We start from the raw sequence: 17,826 nt of genomic DNA on the forward strand, positions 1-17,826 counted from the left end.
AAGTCTTTGTCATTTACAGACAGCCTGGGTGTACTCTGATGCTTTTACAAAAATGTTCCTATAAAAGAGTTTCATCTTCAAGGAATTCATGGAAAAGACTGACAAGTACAGGTTTCTGGTAACTGACTATACTGCTGAATTAAATGAATAAGCATTTTCAGAATTCTAATGGAAAACTGATGAATTCATAAAAGTGCTAACAAAAGATCAAGATAAAAAAAATTAATTACATGTGACTGAGTGAACTGGTGAGGATGATGGTAATTTTTGTGACTTTCTGTTTGAATAAAAATAAATACATAAATAAGTGAAACAGCAAAAAAAATTGTACTTAATTTTTTTAATTCATTAAGTTTGAATACCAAAGTTTTGAAAAAATACCATGAAATGTATCTTTCCCACCTTTACCTTTCACAACAGATAACCAGTTACTAGTTTCTTGCATCTCCTTTAAGAGATTGTTAATGCATTTACAAGATAATACAAATACATAGTATCTCCCTCCTTTTTTATAGAAATGGTATCTACTATTAACATTGCTTGGCATCTTGCTTTTTTTCAAACAGCAATATGTCTTGGAGAGATTTCCATATCACTTCTTTCCATATCACACAAAGATATTTCTCATTCTTTTCTATAGCTGCATAGTATTCCACTATGGTGTCTTACAATTTATTCAACTAGGGCCTTGTTGATAGACATTTAACTTTTCAGATTTTTGTTCTATCTTTCAAACACTGCTTCAGTGAAAAACCTTGTATATACATCATTTTGCACACCTGCAACTAAAACTGTAGGATAAATTCCTATGCTTAGTCAAAGGGTATATACATATGGGATTTTGGTAGACACTGCCAAATTGCCCTCAGTAGGAATTGTTCCAATTTATATATGCTGGTAATGTATGATAATTCCTATTTACCCATATTCATGCCTATTCTAAGAGTTTTCAATCATTTGGTTTTTTACCAATCCAGTAAGTAATAAAAGGTATCTGAGTGACTCAATTAGAATTAATTTTATTATGAATGAGGCTGAGTATCTTTCCATATGTTTAAAAGACATTTACATTTAGTTTCCATTTGTACTTTTCTACTGAGTCGATAGTCATTTCATTATTGTTTTGTAGGACCTTTTTACATGTTATACTCAACACCTTGTTTTTAATATAACTTTATTTATTTACTTATTTATTTATTTGGCTGCATTTGGTCTTAGTTGCTGCACATGGGCTTTCTCTAGTTGTGGCAAGCAGGAGCTACTCCTTGTTGCTGTGCAGGAGCTTCTCATTGCGGTGGCTTCTCTTGTTGCGTAGCATGGGCTCTAGGCACGTGGGCTTCATTAGTTGTGGCGCGTGGGCTTCGTTGCTCTGAGGCATGTGGGATCTCCCCGGACCAGGGCTCGAACCCGTGTCCCCTGCATTGGCAGGTGGATTTTTTTTTTTTTTTTTTTTTTTGCGGTACGCGGGCCTCTCACTGCTGTGGCCCCTCCCATTGCGGAGCACAGACTCCGGACGCGCAGGCTCAACGGCCATGGCTCACGGGCCCAGCCACTCCGCGGCATGTGGGATCTTCCCGGACCGGGGCACGAACCCGTGTCCCCTGCATCGGCAGGCGGACTCTCGACCACTGCACCACCAGGGAAGCCCCGAGGTTCACATTTATTTATTTTTAATTAATTAATTAATTAATTTATGGCTGTGTTGGGTCTTCGTTGCTGCGCGCAGGCTTTCTCTAGTTGCGGTGAGCGGGGGCTACTCTTCGTTGCGGTGCGCGGGCCTCTCATTGCAGTGGCTTTTCTCATTGTGGAGCACGGACTCTAGGCACGTGGGCTTCAGTAGTTGCAGCACACGGGCTCAGTAGTTGTGGCTCACGGGTTCTAGAGCACAGGCTCAGTAGTTGTGGCACACGAGCTTAGTTGCTCCGCAGCATGTGGGATCTTCCCGGACCGGGGATTGAACCCGTGTCTTCTGCATTGGCAGGCGGATTCTTAACCACTGTGCCACCAGGGAAATCCCTGTGCATTTTTTTGTCAGTTGACAAAAGCAGCTAGTGATCCAGGGTGGCCTTGGTCTACAGTGGCTTGAAGCAGGATTTCGGTTCCCGGCCAGATATTGAGGTCGGGCAGCAGCAGTGAGAGCACTGAATCCTAGCCACTAGACCACCAGGGACCAGTGGCCAGTGACAAGGCCGTGACCCATCAGCTATGAAGATATGAATTTCCACATAGAGATTGAAAGTAGTGAAGCAAGTAAAGTGTTTATTACAAGGAAAAAGAGTACAGTACGTGTGGATAGACACTCGGGCGGGCTCAGAGAGAGAGAGCCACACGCTCGTGGCAGTTTGAATCACTTTTATGGGGCATTTCTTCTGGGTTTCCTTTGTCCAATCATCTTGCTTTGCCTGGTTCTGAGTCCACATTTGGTATATCTCAGGGTCCTCCCCTGTGTGCGTGCGCACCTCTTAGCCAAGATGGATTCTAGTGAAGAGGCCTATGGGTAGTTGGCATCACTTACTATGAGGTGGCACCCCCTCCCTTTCTGATCTCCAAGGAGCCTTTCTGTGCATGTGTAGTCAAGAAGGTCTCCTTGACTTCGAGAATGAGGAATATCTGGTCTTTTATCTCTTATCTGGGCAGGGCCCAGCTTCCTCCATCATCCTGCTTTTATGGAGTTTCTGTCCACACTGTTCAGCCTGGGGCCCATCTATCTCCAGTCTCACTAGGACATAGTAAATATTCCAATAAATCACCAGGTTTTATTATTTTGGTTGCAACTCCACCATCAGAGAATATGGAACAAAAGAAGCAAAAGCTCCTCCTCCCCAGTTCCCAACACTATTTCCCTTTTCATTTTTTTCTTTCTTTCTTTTTTTTTTTTTTTTTGCGGTACGTGGGCCTCTCACTGTTGTGGCCTCTCCTGTTGCAGAGCACAGGCTCCGGACACTCAGGCTCAGCGGCCATGGCTCACGAGCCCAGCTGCTCCGTGGCATGTGGGATCCTCCTGGACCCGGGCACGAACCTGTGTCCCCTGCATCGGCAGGCGGACTCTCAACCACTGCGCCACCAGGGAAGTCCTATTTCCCTTTTCTGAAAAAGGGGTCAGACCATTTTGGAGTCTGATACACCAGGCTGGAAGTTTGGCCTTGTTGCCAGAATGGGTTATCCCTGTGGACAAGTTACCTTTTTTTTTTTTGGCCTTGCCCCGCAGCTTGCTGGATCTTAGTTCCCTGATCAGGGATTGAACCTGGGCCACGACTGTGAAACCCTGTGTCAACTTAAAAAATATTCACAACCTAAAAGTTGAGAGTTATGTTTTATGCAGCTGGAATTTTTAGGACTTTAAGCCCGGGAGGCAGCATTTCAAGTAACCCTGAGAGAACTGTTCGGAGGAGGCAAGGCAGGGAGCTAGGTTATATAGCAGTTTTGCAACAAAGGGCAGGTAGTCTGAACATCAAAAGATTATTGTTAATTAAAGAAAATCAGATATTCCAAGTAAAGGAATTTAGCGCTCTCTGTGTATGGGAAGATGCAAGAGTCTGGGCTCACTGAAATCTTTCATCTGCTATGCACATCAGCTATCTGGGGGCCTGTGTTTTCACATCCTGAGTTTCCTCAGGGCTCACCGTAGGGAGTGAATGCAATCTGATGGCTGCTAGATGGCAGGTATTTTTTCCTTCCTCAGTTCCCTCAGGGCTCACCAGCTCACAACAGTGGGGGCTGCAATTGCTGATGAGTGTGACATCTTTTGTTTACTGATATGGTAGGAAATACTCCATTTCTCACCTGGAATCCTAACCCCTAGGCCACCAGGGAACTCCCTGGACAAGTTTCTTCTAACAGTTTCCTCTTGTGGAACCATAACTACCATTTGTGGAGGGCTTAGTATGTACAGACATTGCACTGAAAGCTCTACAAGCATTTTCACATCTAATTCTTCCTCAAAGCCTACAAGTAAGAACTATTATTCATATTTTTCAGATGAGTAAACAGAGTCAGAAAGATTAAATAACTTGCACATGCAGCACAGCTAGGAAGCAGCCACGAGATTTGAAACTGGGGATTCTGCCACCTCCAGTGGTTAATGAGTCTCAAAAAAAGAGACACTATGTAAAATGGCTTGCGCCTGGCCTTCTTGCTTTAAGAAACCTATCATTTCTCAGTCATCACTTTCTCAGCAAGCTTTCTGTTTTATTTAAATTTGAACTCCCTTCTTCCATGCTACATTCCCTCCCTCCCCATAGCACTTGGCTCCATCTAACCCACTACATACTGACTTTATTGCTGTATTTGTCTTCCCCAACTCGAATGTCAACTCCAAGAAAGCAAGGATTTTTGTCTGTTTTGTTCACTGCTGGCTTCTTAGCATTTATAGCTGTGCCTGGCACATACCAGACACTCATTAGATAACTGTCGAAAGAAAGGATGAATGACATGCTTCTAGGAGCATCGAAAATCGCGGCCACAAGTGCGTGCATTGAAGCTCGCAGGGACACTTGATACTCCCCCTTCCCACACTCCTCTAGGTGAAGGGAGGAGCAGGACAAGCCCCGCCTCTCGCTCCGCCGACAAAGCCGTACAGCAGGCGCAGCGCAGCTGGCGGATTGGATGACAGGGTGGGGCTTCTGCAGTCGCATTTGACTCATCGCTTCCGTCGCGTCGGCGCTCACTGTGCGCGTCACTTCCGGGCGGCGCGGAACGGAGTTGCCAAAGGCCTGACGAGCGACATGCCTAAGTGAGTGGGACCCTGAATATGGGGGTGTTCGCGCTCTCGATCACTGATTGTGGCCCTGCGGGGGAGCACAGAGCGGGTTCTGGCTCCACGAGCCTCTGGGGGAGCGAGAGGGTCTGGGGGAGGAAGGGAGACCCGGATTTCTAGATACCTCTTTACGAGTGTGGAGGTCGACTCTCCGTAAGGCAACCCAAAAGCTTGGCTTGTGTCAGGACGCTCTGTTTGATGTTTTCTCATCGTGAATAGGTCTTTTACTTTATTTTATTTTCTATTTTACCTTCAATAAACAGCACCTCGGTGGATGGGCATCTATTAACGGGTTGTCATTTTCTCTTTCTCTACTTTCCTTCTCTTTCCAGGTTTTATTGTGACTACTGCGATACATACCTCACCCATGACTCTGTAAGTAGTGTTTCTTTTCAGCTTCAAAAAACCGTATATGTCTACCATTTGCAACAACATGAATGGACCTAGAGAGTATTATGCTTAGTGAAATAAGTCAGAGACAAATACTCTGTGTTATCACGTGTATGTGGAATCTAAAAAAATAAAACAAACGAATGTATATAACAAAACAGAAACAGACTCATTGATTTAGAGAACAAACTAGTGGTTACCAGTGAGGAAAGGGAATTGGAGAGGGGCAAAATAGAGGTATGGGATTAAGAGGTATAAACTACTGTGTATAAATAGCTAATTGTACAGCACAGGGGAAATATAGCCATTATTTTGTAACTTTAAACGGAGCATAATCTACAAAAATATTGAATCACTGTCTTTTACACCTGAAACTAATATAATATTTGTAAATCAACTATAATTTAAAAAAAATTGATTGTAGTGATGATTGCCCAACTCTGTGAATATACCGAACACCCATTGAATTGTACACTTAAAATTTGTAAATTGTATTATCTGTGAATTATAGCCCAATAAAGTTATTTTTTTAACAAAAGGAAACCTAAGAAAAGCCTTATATGTAATAAATTAGGCTTTTTATTTTTGGCTGTACCGTGCGGCTTGTGGGATCTCAGTTCAATGACCAGGGGTTGAACCCAGGCCACAGCAGTGAAAGCCCGGAATCCTAACTGCTAGGCCACCAGGGAACTCCCTAAATTAGATTTTTAAAAGTTTTGTAATTTGTGCATTTCATCTTGCTAAGGTTTAAGGGCTAATGCTTGGAGAAAATACTTTGGGGTGTTTGTTTTTCCACTCTTCCTGTAACTGTCTTCATAATTCAAAGTTACTAGTCTTCCATCAGTCAGTGTTTTCAGTGGAGACCCGAAATAATAAAGCTTTAGCAAGTTTAAAGATGAAAAAAATTTATATGACAAGTAAAAATTCTAGGAAAACGTTCTGAAGTTCAAATATTTCGTTGTGTCAAGGCTCTTAAATGTTTGACTGATTAAATTGGAAAGAAATGCCTAAATTTTAAACCGAATACTTTGATTTGATTAAAAACTGCTTAACAAATAATAGCGACTAAGATTGAACATTTATTGTATGTCAGGCAGCGTTCCAAATGCTTTCCATGTATCATTTTGTTTAATGCTCATGTTAATCCTATGAGGTTGGTGTTATCTCCCATTTTACAAAGGGGGAAACTGAGGCAGTGTGGATCAATAACTGACTGGATGTTACAAAACCAGTAAGTTGTATAGAGCTGGAAGATGAATCTAGGCAGTCTAACTCCAGAGCTTCTATGCCAGCAGCTCTCAAACTTTTTTTGTTTCGTGGTCCCTTTACACTCTTAAAAATTACTGGATTATTCAAAAAGAGAAAAAAAGGTGGATTATATCCATTAAAATTTGCTGTATTTGAAGTTAAAACTTAAAAAATGCTTATTAATTCATTTAAAGGTAATGATAACAGACTTTTTACTTGTAATACAAATAACACTTTAAAAGTGAAAAATAGCTATTTTCCAAAACAAAAAAATTAAGTACGAAGAATGGCATTTTAACATTTTTGGAATCCTGTGTAACATCTGACTTAATGGAAGCTGGCAGATTCTCATCTTCTACTTCAAATCTGTTGCACTATGTTTTGGTTGAAGTATATGATGAATCCAGCTTCACATGGATATGGGAGTACTTTAATAGCAGTTTTAGACAATCGTGGATATTCTTTATTACTTTATATTATTGCACAAAAACTCAGCACATGGCTAGTTGCAGTGTGGAATCTGAAACCATGTCATACGCTCTTTTAACATTAAAATTCACTGGTCTGTCTTTCACTTTGAGTGGTGTCTGTGAGCCATACCTTCAGAATTGCAGCTCTCTACTTTGCTGCCTCTGCAGAGACCTGATGAAATTAGAATTCGATTATGATGTCATCTTGAATAGATGCAAGAACCTAGCCAATAATTCCTCTGTTGTCACTTCATTTGGAATTCTTTCTAACACATGGTTAGATGTAGTTCAGCATTAATAGATTTGTGGAACATGTAAGTAGGGTGGTTCCTCTTGAAGAAATAATAGTTCTAAATATTATTATAGATTGTCCTGGAGGAGAGTCCTCCAGTAAGTTGGTAGTGGTAGTAGCTTGCCTATAGATCCCCCATCTTTCTGTTTTGTTTTGGTTTTGTGTCCCTAACCCCCTCTCTAGTTCAAACCCCTAGTCATAATTTTTTGAAGTTGTTAGTATGGGGGGCTATGCCTTTCTACCCTTTTCCAGTGCTATATTGTCATATACTCACTCATCTTGGTAATGCTGGAATTCAGAGAATGGAAAAGTCTCTCTTTATAATAAGTATCTCTTTATGAGAAATGTCAGGAATCCTTGTAATACTGCTGTTCTAACATGATACCTTGTGAAAATAGGAAGTTTCCATAGTGATTGAAGCAGTCCCTGTGGTGGACTTTGAAATGTATAAAACGTTCAGTATGAATGTATAAAACATTCAGTGCTCTAACTTTTGAGGTTTTGCTGGTTCTTAGGCATGATTTTGTTATTAGGCTTAAGGCATCATTGTGGTATTAGTGTAAGCAGTGGTTGGGTGACAGGGAACAGTATTTTGAGATACAGACCATAAAAAAGACAGTTTTGCTCACACGACGTTGGTCGTATATGCTGCTGCTGAAGCAGTCACGTGAAGAGAGTTAGGAGGGAGGAAGGCAGCTGTGAGGAGCATCTGAATGAGATCTGGATTCCAGGCCTTAGTTTGCTGCTTACCATCTATGTGTTTTGAGACAAGTCTTTAAGCATAAACAGAAGATAATAACCTTGTGATTTTTTTCTTTTTAAGTAGGTAAAGGGTTTATTTTCTTATTTTTCTTCTGTGAAAATTCAAATGTCCTGGGGCTTCCCTGGTGGTGCAGTGGTTAAGAATCCACCTACCAATGCAAGGGACACAGGTTCAAGCCCTGGTCCAGCAGATCCCACATGCCGCGGAAGAACTAAACCTGTGCGTCACAACTAGTGAGCCTGTGCTCTAGAGCCCACGAGCCACAACTACTGAACCCATGTGCCTAGAGCCCATGCTCCACAACAGGAGAAGCCACTGCAATGAGAAGCCCGCACACTGCAACGAAGAGTAGCCCCCGCTCACCGCAACTAGAGAAAGCTGCGCACGGTGACAAAGACCCAACGCAGCCAAAAATAGATAAATAAATTTAAAAAAAATTCAAATGTCCTTCCTGACAATTGAGTTGCATGCAGTGGATGATTTCTTTTTAATTTCTTTTTTTTTTTCCAGTAGAACCAAACATTTTATTTTTAAAAATTTTTTTAACTTTTTTTTTAATTGGGGTATAGTTGTTTTACGATGTTGTGTTAGTTTCTACTGTACAGCGAAGTGAAGTAGAGTGGCTATAGAGCAGGTTCTCATGTTATCTATTTTATACATACTAGTGATTAAAAAAAAATTTATTTATTTGGCTTTGCCGGGTCTTGGTTGTGGCATGTGGGATCTTTAGTTGTGGCATGCAAACTCTTAGTTGCGGCATGTGGGATCTACTTCCCTGACCAGGGATCGAACCCAGGCTGCCTGCATTGGGAGTGTGGAGTCTTAACCACTGGACCACCAGGGAAGCCCCAATAACCTTGTGATTTTTATTTTTTTATTAATTAATTAATTAATTTTATTTTTGGCTGCATTGGGTCTTCGTTGCTGTGTGCAGGCATTTGTTCTCTAGTTGTGGTGAGCAGGGCCTACTCTTTGTTGCAGTGCTCAGGCTTCTTGTTGCGGTGGGTTCTCTTGTTGCGGAGCACGAGCTCTAGGCGCACGGGCTTCAGTAGTTGCAGCTTGCGGGCTCAGTAGTTGTGGCTCGCGGTCTCTAGAACACAGGCTCAGTAGTTGCAACGCACCAGCTTAGTTGCTCTGCGGCATGTGGGATCTTCTGGGCCAGGGATGGAACCCATGTCCCCTGCATTGGCAGGTGGATTCTTAACCACTGCACCACCAGGGAAGTCCAACCTTGTGATTTTTAAAATCAATTGTATTGAATTATAATTTATATTCAATTAAATGCACACATTTTAAGTGTACAGTTTGATGACTTGTCAAATGATTACAACTTCATGTATGCATCAAAATATAGAACATTTCCATCACTCCAGAAAGTTCCTTGTGTTGTTTTGCAATCAGTCCCCTGCACCCCTGGCACTGACTGATCTGGTGTTTATGACTAAAGATCATTATTACTGGTTTTAAACTTCATATGAATGGATCCTTATACACTCTTTGTGTTTTTGATTTCTTTTGCTCAGCACGTTTTTGAGATTTGTCCGTATTGCATGTATCAGTGATTCGTTCTTTCTGATTAGTATTCCACTGTACCATGCACATGTGATTTCTATAGAGATTGAGGCACTCCTTGTAAAGTACATAGCATGGTGTCTGGCACGTAGTAAGAGTTAAATAAATGTTAACTTAAAAAACCAAAGGGTTAAGTGTGTGGAGTTTATCTTATGTCAGTTTTACCTCAATAAAACTGTTAAAGAAAGAACAAAAGGATTAGTGGGCTAGAGACAAAGGTTTGTGTGTGATTCACATGGAGTCTGTTTTCTAGACCCATGGTCCTTTAAAAGAATATACTCCCATAAACAATGTTATTTAAATGTATGTAAGCTATATTATTTTGCTGTAGAATGGCCTAAGAAAGGGCATTATATGATATTGTTTTCTCGATCAGTGGATTGTAAACTTTTTCTTCAAATGCCAGCTTGTAATTATTTTGGGTTTGTGGACCAAACAGTCTTTGTTGCAACTGCTCAACTCTGCTGTTGTAGAGACAAGACATAGACTATACATAAACAAATGAACACCACTGTGTTCCAGTACTTTTTTTCCACAAAATCAGGTGGGTGACCCATGGGCCATAGTCTTCTGACCCCTGGTTTAGATAATAAATACAGTAGGTAAATTACCACAGTACATTGCTGGATAATGTTTTTAAGTGATGCTTTGGCACCAGCTAAGGCTGCTAGAGGTAGCCAGGCTACCTATTAAAAGGTAAGGCTTTAAAAATTTTCTGGTTTTGGATATTTGTTTCTCTGACTGATACAACCTTTTGTTTTACAGCCATCTGTGAGAAAGACACACTGCAGTGGTAGGAAACACAAAGAGAATGTGAAAGACTACTATCAGAAATGGATGGAAGAGCAGGCTCAGAGCCTGATTGACAAAACAAGTGCGTTTCAGTCTCTTGTTCTGATGTGGTAGAATGGTTCCATTGTTTCTCGTCCCTGTCTCTCTGTTGTTTTTCACAGAAGCAACTCATTCTGAATGATAAATAGGAGCATTCTGATGTGCTGAATCAAAGAAGTGGAAGGTCATTGGTTTCCCAGGGATATAGGAAAACATTAATATTAATTTTTGAGGTTAGAGCAATCAGGTATTGATTAGACTGGGAATTTGGGCAGAGAAGAATGAGTTGCCTAATATTTCACTATTGATGTGGACCAGATTTTGTAGCACATTTATGCAGAACCTCCTTTGTAGTGAGCCATGGTTTTTAGATCTGTTTTCTGGTTGTAATAGGAAAAGGTGGGGATGGGTTTGTAGCTCTCTTTGAAGAGTTTGAGACACTTTTATTCTTTGTTGTCCTGGCAAAGATAACTGGTCACAAAGGAAGTAACTGATGTGACAGAATAGTTTGGGTATGTTTTGGACCACTGCCATACATGCCATACTCTTTTTGTTTAATTAAGAACATTTTTGTTGTTTAGGATAGTTGGGTCCAAGGCACTGACAGAAAGAGATACTGCATTTTTATGTTAGATCATCCTGGTGTATTTGAAACATGGCCTTTCCTGATCATTCATTGTACCCAGAACTGGCAGGCAAATGTGGGCTTTGATTGTGGTGTGATTTTATTTTTTTTTAAAAAAAGCAAAACTATCATGGAAAATTTTAAGCAAAATAGAAGGAGAACTTTAGAGAGTAAACCTCCCATGGCTGCCACACCCGCATCACTCTGCTGCGGCAGTCTTGTTTCATTTATACTAAAGTTATCAAATTTAGCACTATTTATATTTGGGGCCTGATAATTCTTTGTTGGGGGCTGTCCTGTGCATTGTAGACTGTTCAGGAACCCTGGCCTATACCTGCTAGATGCCAATAGCAATGCCCAGTTGTGACTAAAAATATCTTCACACATTGCCCGGTGTTCCCAAGGGGACAGAATTGCCCCTTGTTGAGGCAATCTACTCCCTTTCCCCTCCTGGATTATTAAGGAGCAAATCTCAGACATTGTCTCATTTCATTTGGGAAAAATAATGTAATCATGTTCTCCTCTATTTGTAAAGATGTTGGAAGTTTCTTGCATTAAAGGTTAGCATTATGTTTGTTATTTTTTGTGCTCAGCCGAATAACTTAAGATGAGTAAATGTTTTTGATGGAGGACTTTTAGAGGATAAGAAGCAAGCCCTTGGGGGCATACCTCATCATGTTCAGGGTTATGTTGATGTTGAGTCCGCTACTTAGCCGCTCCCTCTTCAGCCTTTACAGGCTGTCCTACACAACGTGTGGGAGGTGACTTTTGATTGGAAAAGGCTTTTGCTGGGGGATGTGATCCCTTAGAGAGCACAGGCTCTGTTTGGAGGAATATGATAACTGTTCATAAATCTCTACTCTAGGTCATTTTTTGGATCTGGTTCTCATAAATTACCAGTGATCTACTTGAGTAATTTGATCTCCTTTGCACTTGTGGGGTTGGAGTGGAACGAGGGATTGTCTGGGCTGCAGGCTGCACTGAATTGGGAAGGGCTAACAAATTCAGGAATAGACTTTATGAGTGTGTATTTTAGTATTTATGTATGACTCCTTTCCCAAACCAAATATAAACAATCTTCAATTTCTTTTGTTTTCATTTGTGCCTCATATTGTCTGAAAGAAAAATTAAAAGATAATTTTATTGGACATTTTTCAAGATCATAATCTCCTTCGGAGCAACCTCTTGCTTTGAAATCTTTGTTTCTTTTACATCTCTTACCTCAGTGCATTAATTTCAAAACAGGTAAACCAAAATGGTGTATTGTTTTGATGGAGGAAAGCATATATAGGAAGGATTGAAATTTTACAAAGCCTGGCCTCTGGGCAGTTATCACACATTTTTCAAACAAAACTATGAGCAGCTTGAATTGAGTGTAAAATACATGTACAGATTAAAGATGACTGCTGCTCTTTGGTAAGACATCTATAGGTGGGAGGTTTTCACTCGTAGTTAACTAGTCTCTCATAGTTAATTCATCCATAGGAATGCTGATGAAATAAAAACAGGTTAAAAAACCCAGATCAGTAAACCAATTAATTGCAGTTTTAGCTTGTGAGTACGTAAAGTTGATTTAAAAACTGTGGAGACCATGATGTAGTAATCTTAGATGAATGCTTTTTAGAGTGAAATATGGGACTGTTAAAAATTTAAAAGAAAGTGCTTATTTTAGTAAATAAATGGGTTGCTGAATTCTCATTCACTGTTTGTTGTTTTTTTCCTCACTCTCCAAAGCTGCTGCATTCCAACAAGGAAAGATACCTCCTACTCCATTCTCTGCCCCTCCTCCTGCAGGGGCAATGATTCCACCTCCCCCCAGTCTCCGTAAGTTTATAAAGTTTTTATCTTAAGGGGTGTAACTGGGCAGATCACCCTTGATTTTGTTAGATTATCTCACAGTTGGCTTTCAAATGTTCATTAAATGAATACATAGGCAGTAATAGAAAACAACTTCAGTGGTATAATTTCTGAAATATCTTTAGAGTTACCTTCTGATTACCTTATTATTAGGGTATTATATTTGTGGCATCTCAAATGGGTCTGAGATAGAGTCAATGGAAAGCTCAGAATGTACCTGTGATTAGATGAGCTGATGTATAAAGAGGTATTGCTGCTGAGTTGTTTACTGCTATGAATGCAACACTGGAGGACTGATGTAGCTGATAAACTCCTCAGTCTCTCTCCCAACCTTGTAACTCATCTAAAACCAATATATATACACCTGTGAGAGACAAAAATTGCATAGTTAAAAGAGGAGTGGATCAAAGGACTCTACTCTCTGGGAAGGTTTGTTGTTTCTGCATGACAGACAGGAGGACATTGAGCAACTAGGCCATAAGTTATTTGGCCCTCCTGTAAGGGTTCAGATTAAAATTGAACTCAGAGACCTAAACTCAGTCCTGTAAATTATCATGGATATAAACACAGAGAAGTAAGCTGTTTATAATAGTTGCACACTAATGCAGGTAGACCACTAGTGACCCACCAAACCCTTCTTGGAATCCTGCCATCCTGGGACCTGATCAGGATCACAGGCTTGCTCTCCTACTCTATCCTGACTGGCTGGCACTCAACTCCATTATTTTTAATGGTAGAATAGTCAGTGGTATGAATGTACATAATCAGTCTCACCATTTGCTTATTGTTGGACATCTAAGTTGTTCCAGATTGTTATTGTTCAGGAATATCTGTGCGGAAACATTTTCGTATTTCCAAAGACTCTCTTAAACATAGTTTTGATTGGAAAAAAAAAAAGATTTGAAATTAGGTACTTGTGGCTTAAGTTCATCAGGGGGATAATACCCTTCTTTTAAAAATTTAAACTGTTGGAATCTTTTTAACCTGGGAAACTTTTTTTTTTTTTTTTGCTGTACGTGGGCCTCTCACTGCTGTGGCCTCTCCTGTTGCGGAGCACAGGCTCTGGACGCACAGGCTCAGCGGCCAGGGCTCACGGGCCCAGCCACTCTGCGGCATGTGGGATCTTCCCGGTCCGGGGCATGAACCCGTGTCCCCTGCATCGGCAGGCGGACTCTCAACCACTGCGCCACCAGGGAAGCCCTGAGAAACTTATCTTTATTTTACACTTCTGTCTAGGCAGGCTTGTTCTTGTTTTTTAGTCATAATGTAACTAAAGTTTTGTAGCCCGCTGATTTTTGTGAATCTGCTGTTATAAAAGAAACCATAAGAAGTTACAGAACTATTTGGGCCAGAATTTGGGCCAGATCATGAGGCCCTATTTCACTGAGAAGAGAAAATGTTAATATACAGGCATATCTCAGCCTCAGGCCCCATTCTTTATTTCAGCGGGTCCTCCTCGCCCTGGGATGATGCCAGCACCCCACATGGGGGGCCCTCCTATGATGCCAATGATGGGCCCTCCTCCTCCTGGGATGATGCCAGTGGGACCTGGTAAGTTTGAATCTCTTTCCTTCTTGGATGCTCCATTGTGTTTTAGCTTTCCATTTAAATAGAATTCTTAATTAGCTGTCTAAATGTATTGCAACAAATTACATTTGGTGAATCTATAATGATAAAAAGAAATACTTGGTTTATCAGTGTAATTGGATGGTATCCAAAGACCTTGTGCAACTGAAAGCAGGATAAGACTGCCTCTTTTTTCCTTCTCCTCTGTCCCTCCTGTTTCCTCACCCCCTCCTGACTTTTGGCCATTTATAATGCGAAGAATGGTAGATATATATTTGTGCTGCTGCTTTTCTTGGTTTTGATTTGGAGCAGAGCTACTGCCTATTGCTGATTTAATCTTGCAGGTTAACTAGGTTAATTAGTATTTATGAAAAAGGCCTTAGGCCTGGTAGTTAGTCTTTTATTCAGGAAGGGGGAAAAACTTATGCCTCAAACATTTTATTTTAACATAAACATAAATGTACATTAATTTGCAGAGTTTTCTGATACATGGTCAGGGCCTTTGCTTTGAGAATGAGTCTACTGACTGGAACACCATATATTTCTTGCATAAACCAGAAAGCCATACTCATAATGCGTCCTTTACCAACTTCAGTTTCATTTTCTTTGAAGTGGTTAGAGACCTTGTGAGGCAATTTAGTTTCTATTTTTTATGATCGTTTCGCTTACCAAATTTGTGAGTACTTTTGGGGGATGATTTGCCTGAGACTTTCTTATTATCAGCTTAGTTTTTATAGAAATCGTTCTTTTTCTACATTCTTATTTCATCAGTTTGCAGAATAATTAAATTATGTAATTAGAGTGAATACAACTGACATAAGAAGCCTACAACTCAACTGGTAAGACAAGGTGCAAAGGCATTAGAGTAGCTTCCTGGCCAGAAACATTCAGTATGCTTGCTGTGGGTATCATTTAGGGGTGGGAGAGTTTAGATAAAGAGAATTCCTGCTTTACTGGCTTGTGAATCCAAAACACAATCTAAGTGATTCAGATGTCTTTTGCATTCTTAAATTGGGATCACAGATTCACATCCCTAGAGGGGTTAGGGATGTGAATCGGGGAATGCTTGTCACATGCAAAGAAGCCTTCTAGAACTCAGGGTCAACCTATGGTTGACATTTGAGAATACAGGCTTAGTGTTGCCAATTTGCCCGAGTATTTTGTTGTTGTTGTTGTTGTAGTTTTTAGCCAGGATAAAATAATAAAATTATGGGATTTGCATTAAAGTAACTGAGTAGCTGGGGGGTGGGCAAGGATAAGAATGTGTGAGGATAAGATAAAACAAGGTTGCCCTCGGGTGGATAATTGTTTAAGCTGGTTGATGGGTACATGGATGTTCATTATATTCTTTTATTCTATGCTTGTGTATGTTTGAACATTTCCACATTAAAAAGATGAAAAAAGAAGTCTAGAATTACTTATTAGTAACAAGACATATTAATTGCCAATGTTGACAACTAATTAAGATTTAAGGCATTATGGAGACCAAAGAAAAAGTTTTCAGGGGAGTCATTTTCAGTCTTTGGTCTAGATCAGTTTCTTCTAAGAAATGCTGAATACAGGTTGTGTTATGGAGGGATTTTTTAATAAGATATTTAGAAGTTTTAGTATTTTCTGTTTCTGTTGAAATTCAATTCTGTACCTGTTGGATTTTGTGTTTTTGCATACCCTTGTGTTTTACTTTTTGTGATAAGGCTATATTCAACTTTAAATATAGTTGTGTTTTACTTTTTGTGATAAGGCTGTATTCAACTTTAAATATAGTTTTCTTTTGAAGCATTTATTGCAAGCCTTTAATCAAAATGATTTAGTTGAAAATAAATAATTAGGTAAAATTTGATATTTAAAAAGAAGATATGTAACATGAAAATTATAAGGCGTAGTAATACAATTAATACCATGAACCCACCACCCAGCTGAGGAAGTAGAACATTACCACTCCCGTGAAGCTGCCTGTATTCCTCCCCAACCCTCACCTGTCTGCTTGCCCTCCCTTCCCTGACTCATTTATTTGGCTGGTGTATTGATGGGACACTTAAAAAAAAACTCATTAATAGTTTCTGAAATGTATTAGAAAAATCAAATTTGTGTGTGTGTGCTAATTGTTATAAATCACATTATTGCCTATTATTTTTCTTGACTTGAGCTAAGTATGGTTACTAACAGGTTCTCAGCATGGGCCTCCTGCTCACCTTTCCTACAACTCCGAACAAACGCTTAGTGGTAAGATTGTCCTCCGTGCCTGTGTACATTCATGAAATAGCTCCTGGTTATATGGTGGATAGAACTGATTAAAAGAGCTGACTAACATGTGACTTAGTTGTGAATTTCCCTGAGTGAGAAAAAAGGTCAATTTAGGGAACTAGTCCCTGGTGATTTCTGGAAAGCAGTCTATTAATAGTTTCCCCCTTAGTATCATTAGATCATGATTCCCATATGGTTCTTGTGTTGACCTTTTTGTTTTTTGTTTGAGAATGTCTAAGTAATTTACAGATGTGATGAATTTGTTGCATTTCTTCTGTCAAGTATGTCTTTTTTCCAGCATTTTGCAGGGGGGGTCTACTTTTTTGTCTTTAATTGAAGTCCCATCAAGCTCTCCTAAGTAGTATTTTTGACTGTCTTTTTTCCTTTTCTTTGTTTTACCTGCAGCTCCTGGAATGAGGCCGCCTATGGGAGGCCACATGCCAATGATGCCTGGGCCCCCAATGATGAGACCTCCTGCCCGTCCCATGATGGTGCCCACCCGGCCAGGAATGACTCGACCAGACAGATAAGGAGATTGGGGAACCTCTTTATATCAGTTTTATATTACTTCACCAGGAGATCATGGTGCTGTGACTCGGGATGTTTTCTAACAGGATGACAAGGAAGACTTGCTCCCGCTTCCTATCAAAGAGTAGTTTTGGAGGGGAGTGGTGGGACAGAAAAAGCAATTTTCATTTGTATTGTGAAATGTGAAAATAAAATTGTCAATTCTTTTAGTTAAAAATGTGTTCCCTTTTTTCTCCCTTCTGTATTCTTTTTGTATCATAAAGGAGAGTCCAATTGTGTTTCTCTAGCTCATTCTTTCTTCAGCATGCCCTCTGTATGACATTATTTTCCCTTAGCTGTAGAGTGGGTCCCTTTGGGCACCTTGTCTTTATTTAGTAAAGTTCTCTTGTGCAAAAACTGGTAAATCCAACACTTGTAGAGCTTTTGTTGATTAAAATAATAAACAGCACCTGGTTAATTTTTCACATTAATAATACTTTGTGTAGTGAGTGGAAAATTTTAATTCTTTTATGCTAAAGTAGGGAAAAAGGCTTCACGGTGAGTGCGTGTCAGCTAACAGCAGCAAGAATTGCCTTAACCTCCTTTCACTCAGCTCCTCTTTTTCTTGGACTTCAAATAGTCAGAAAATGTTCTATTAGTAATGAGAAAACTATGCAGATTTTCATGGTGCAGAAGGTGTTTGCA

General features: G+C 40.1%; 1 protein-coding gene across 1 annotated transcript; it reads left to right on the forward strand.

The window, feature by feature from the left end:
* The first annotated feature begins 4,679 nt into the window (after positions 1-4,679).
* On the forward strand, positions 4,680-17,584 carry SNRPC (small nuclear ribonucleoprotein polypeptide C). Its single transcript, XM_082847713.1, has 6 exons — positions 4,680-4,732; positions 5,089-5,131; positions 10,257-10,365; positions 12,682-12,771; positions 14,251-14,355; positions 17,020-17,584. Exons 1-6 carry the CDS (start codon positions 4,725-4,727, stop codon positions 17,142-17,144), a joined length of 480 nt encoding a protein of 159 aa, XP_082703839.1. The 5' UTR covers positions 4,680-4,724; the 3' UTR covers positions 17,145-17,584.
* The last annotated feature ends 242 nt before the right edge of the window (positions 17,585-17,826 follow it).

This window comes from Leucopleurus acutus (assembly GCF_964270905.1).
Source record: "Leucopleurus acutus genome assembly, chromosome: 10".
NCBI lineage: Eukaryota > Metazoa > Chordata > Mammalia > Artiodactyla > Delphinidae > Leucopleurus > Leucopleurus acutus.